At 47.7% G+C, this 3,871-nt stretch overlaps 1 protein-coding gene across 1 annotated transcript in view; it reads left to right on the forward strand.

The window, feature by feature from the left end:
- The window catches only part of LOC104521364 (electroneutral sodium bicarbonate exchanger 1), a gene marked incomplete at its 3' end in the record, with an annotated part of 10,481 nt that extends 7,305 nt beyond the window's left edge, over nt 1–3,176 (forward strand). The window contains exons 12-15 of the mRNA XM_010163340.2: nt 135–296; nt 984–1,097; nt 1,485–1,646; nt 2,925–3,176. Of these exons, the coding sequence (XP_010161642.2) occupies nt 135–296; nt 984–1,097; nt 1,485–1,646; nt 2,925–3,176 (690 nt within the window). The remainder of the gene's footprint in view (nt 1–134; nt 297–983; nt 1,098–1,484; nt 1,647–2,924) is intronic.
- Nucleotides 3,177–3,871: the final 695 nt, after the last annotated feature.

Consider the following 3,871-nt stretch of genomic DNA (forward strand, 5'->3'; position numbering starts at 1 on the left):
CCGGCAGCAGCAGCCACAAGGTCATGGATCTTGGACCAAGATCCTTCAAACCCCCGAGTTACCCGAGGTTTCCTTGCTGCATGTGCTCTGCCTGATGCTGTTTCTCCTGATGTCCTGACACTCTGTTTCTCCAGGAATGTCGGTATTTGCATGGAGAGTTTCAAGGACCTGCCTGTGGACGCAATGGCCCCTACGCACCTAATGTCCTCTTCTGGTGCTGCATCCTCTTCTTCTCCACCTTTGTCCTGTCGAGTTTATTGAAGAAGTTTAAAACCAGCCGTTACTTCCCAACCAGAGTAGGTAGAAGATGGTGGCCAGCAGCAGTCTCCACATTCATTTCCCAAAATGGCTTTCCTGGAGCACTAGGCACTATTTGCCACCACTTGCTCAAGCTGGGAAGTGTTGACCTTGAAGGCCAAGCTCTCCATCAGCTTGGATGTCCTTCACTCATTTCCAGGAGTGCAAAACGATTGTAACATTTCCCACCTGCCTCGTGACCTGCCCCAGAGTGAGTTTTTTGCTCAGGCAGTGGGAAATGAGATCTTCCAAAGTTCTTTTATCATGTTGTTTTGGTTTTTTTTCCCACCATCTGTGCATTACATGCTCAAGGAGAACGTTGAGTCAAATGAGGAGCTGCCATAGAAAAAGACACAAGTTCTTTTGAGAAACAAATGTTGCCTCAGTGCCTTATTTTCATTTTAGCTGTGAGTGTGGCTGTGGTGGCAGCCATCTGCTTCCTTATTTTTTTTTGAAGGTTTGAATGAAAACGACCCTTTTCCACCTAATTAAACTTTTTATTGTCTGACACCAGCTCTCACGGGGACAAACACAGCAACAGTATCTAACCGAGGGATTTGGCTGCGTGTCCTCAGAGCTGGGGGATTTTATTAACCAGCTTTAATGATGTTGATGTCCCCAGCTTTTCCATCTCATGTTATGACCCCGTTTGTGATGCTTCTTTCAGCTCTACTTTCTTGCCCCAGGTCCGGTCCACAGTGAGTGACTTTGCTGTTTTCCTCACCATCGTCATCATGGTGCTCATTGACTTCCTAATTGGGATCCCATCACCGAAGCTCCACGTCCCTCATATGTTCAAGGTAATGGGGTGTTTTTGGCATGGAGCAGGTTTCAACCCTTGGGGATGCCACAGGGTGATGCCGCGACAGGACAGGGCTGAGTCTGGAGGAGACGCTGGTGGTGTGACCATCTCCTCTTCCACCTCCAAGTGCATCGTTTCCTTCTGGAAAGAAGACTAGATACCAAAACTAGATACCAAAACTGGATACCAAAACTAGATATCAAAACTAGATACCTACAGGAGAAGTATCTCTAGATGCTTGCAAAGGGGACACTGGCACTGCTGAAGCCCAGGGTGGCAGGAAACCAGGGCTGGGAGGTTCTCCTACACATGGATGGAGGGGAAAATCAAAGCCAGTGAAGTGACTGGGCTGGGAGATGATGCTGATGTGTGTGCTTTGTTGCAGCCTACCAGAGACGACCGTGGGTGGTTCATCAACCCCATAGGACCCAACCCTTGGTGGACTGTGGTGGCTGCGCTCATCCCAGCTCTGCTCTGCACCATCTTGATATTCATGGACCAGCAGATCACCGCCGTTATTGTGAACAGGAAGGAGCACAGGCTGAAGGCTGTGAGAGATGACCCCATCCCCAGCCCACTCCAGGCTGCAGGGATGGGGAGAAGATCCTTTTCCAAATGCTTTGTGAAGGCATTAGTTTGGGACAATGTCAGGCTGCGTGGCAGGATGGGCTCCTGGATTAAGGATGACACGGAGCAAGTGACAGGGGAGTTCAGAGGAGCAATCTTTTGGAGGAGCAAAGTAATCTTGGAGCAATAGAGAAGCACGTTTTTGTTTTAAAATAGCATCAGTGTCTAGGGGAATTAATCATTTTGATGCACTGCCAGGGATAACTTAGAGTCACATCTTGCTTGCAAGTGATAGAGGTTTCTTTATGAATGAAAAAAACAGTTTTTGTTGTTGTTTGTGTGCAGCAGATATCGTGCAAACTCCCCAAATCCATGTTATCTGAACTCCTGCCAGATTTTCCTGTAAGGTGCTTGTGCAAAGACTGGCTTCATCCTTATGTGTTTCCAATTCTTGTTTTAAATTTTCAAGAAGTTGACTTGAGCTGACTTGCGATGTTGTCCCTGCTCTTGTGCCGTGGGATGCTCTGTTTCTTGTTCTGCTTCCTGCAGAAAGGATGCGGGTACCATCTGGACCTTTTCATGGTGGCCTTGATGTTCGGCGTGTGCTCCGTGATGGGGCTGCCCTGGTTTGTGGCTGCAACCGTCCTCTCCATCACCGGTTGGACTGGATGATCTCCTGAGGTCCCTTCCAACCCCACCAGTCTGTGATTCTGTGACCCCATCCCCAACCCACTCCAGGCTGCAGGGATGGGGAGAAGCTTCTTTTCCAAATGCTTTGTGAAGGCATTGGTTTGGGACAACCTCAGGCTGCGTGGCAGGATGCTCTCCTGGATTAAGGATGACACAGGGAGCAAAGGACAGGGGAGTTCAGAGGAGCAAATTAATCTCAGAGCAATAGAGAACCATGTTTTTGTTTTAAAATAGCAGCAGCATCTAGGAGAATGAATCATTTTGATGCACTGCCAGGGATAACTCAGAGTCACATCTTACTTGGAAGTCGTAGAAATCTCTTAATGAATGAAAAAAATAGACAATGTTGGGTTTTTTTGAGAAGTAGATATCACACAAACTCTCCAAATCCACTTTACCTGAACTCCTGGCAGATTTTCCTGCAAGGTGCTTGTGCAAAGTCTGGCTTCATCTTTCTTTGCTCCCAATTCTTGTTTTAAATGTTCAAGAAGTTGACTTGAGCTGACTTGTGATGTTGTCCCTGCTCTTGTGCTGTGGGATGCTCTGTTTCTTGTTTTGCTTCCTGCAGAAAGGATGCGGGTACCACCTGGACCTTTTCATGGTGGCCGTGATGCTCGGCGTGTGCTCCGTGATGGGGCTGCCCTGGTTTGTGGCTGCAACCGTCCTCTCCATCACCCATGTGAATAGCCTCAAAGTTGAGTCTGAGTGCTCAGCTCCAGGAGAACAACCCAAGTTTCTAGGGATACGAGAGCAGAGAGTCACTGGCTTGATGATCTTTGTGCTCATGGGCTGCTCTGTCTTCTTCACTTCTGTGTTAAAGGTAAAAGGAAAATGTCAAACACCCAGCAACCACCAGCTTTTTTGGAGATGATTCAAAACCAGTCCTCTCTCTAGGCCTGAGTAGTGATGGAGCAGAGGAGGAGGGGGATCCCAAACCTTGGGCTTGACCCACGCTGGGAGCCAACCTCAGTTACACTTTCCAGCCCTTCAGACCACACTTTGGTGTGCTCAAGGCAAGCAAGCAAGACAACTGCTTTGATTTTCAGGTGTCTTTCAGGCCCACCCGTGTTTATGGGTTACAATTAAGCGTATTCAGACCAGTACATCTGCTTTCTTTCAAACTGGTAGCACTTGATGGTTGCACTTTGCTCCCCCAAATGCCTCCCAAGAGCTGTTCCCAGTAGCTAAACGCACTGAAATCATCCCCATGGGCTTCCTTGTGTGTTCCTCTCACAAAGGAATCTCATCCCCAGGCTAAAAGGAGGCATGTCCCTTTTGTGCGTCGCCACAAGAATATGTACAAATGTTTTTCTCCTGTCACAGAACATGGTATGTGGTAGCATGGGTGAAACAACCTATTTTCCTCCAAACTTTCTGGAAAAGAAGATTTTTCTGATGAAACGTAACTCAAAAGCTCAGCCTAAAGTGGAGCATTAGTTCCCTCACACTCACGAAATCTCTAAGGGTTAAAATCCAACGCATCTAAAGTTGAGGGTCAACTTTGGCCTTTTCAAG

This window comes from Antrostomus carolinensis, unplaced genomic scaffold (genome assembly GCF_000700745.2).
Source record: "Antrostomus carolinensis isolate BGI_N321 unplaced genomic scaffold, ASM70074v2 scaffold3620, whole genome shotgun sequence".
Classification (NCBI taxonomy): domain Eukaryota; kingdom Metazoa; phylum Chordata; class Aves; order Caprimulgiformes; family Caprimulgidae; genus Antrostomus; species Antrostomus carolinensis.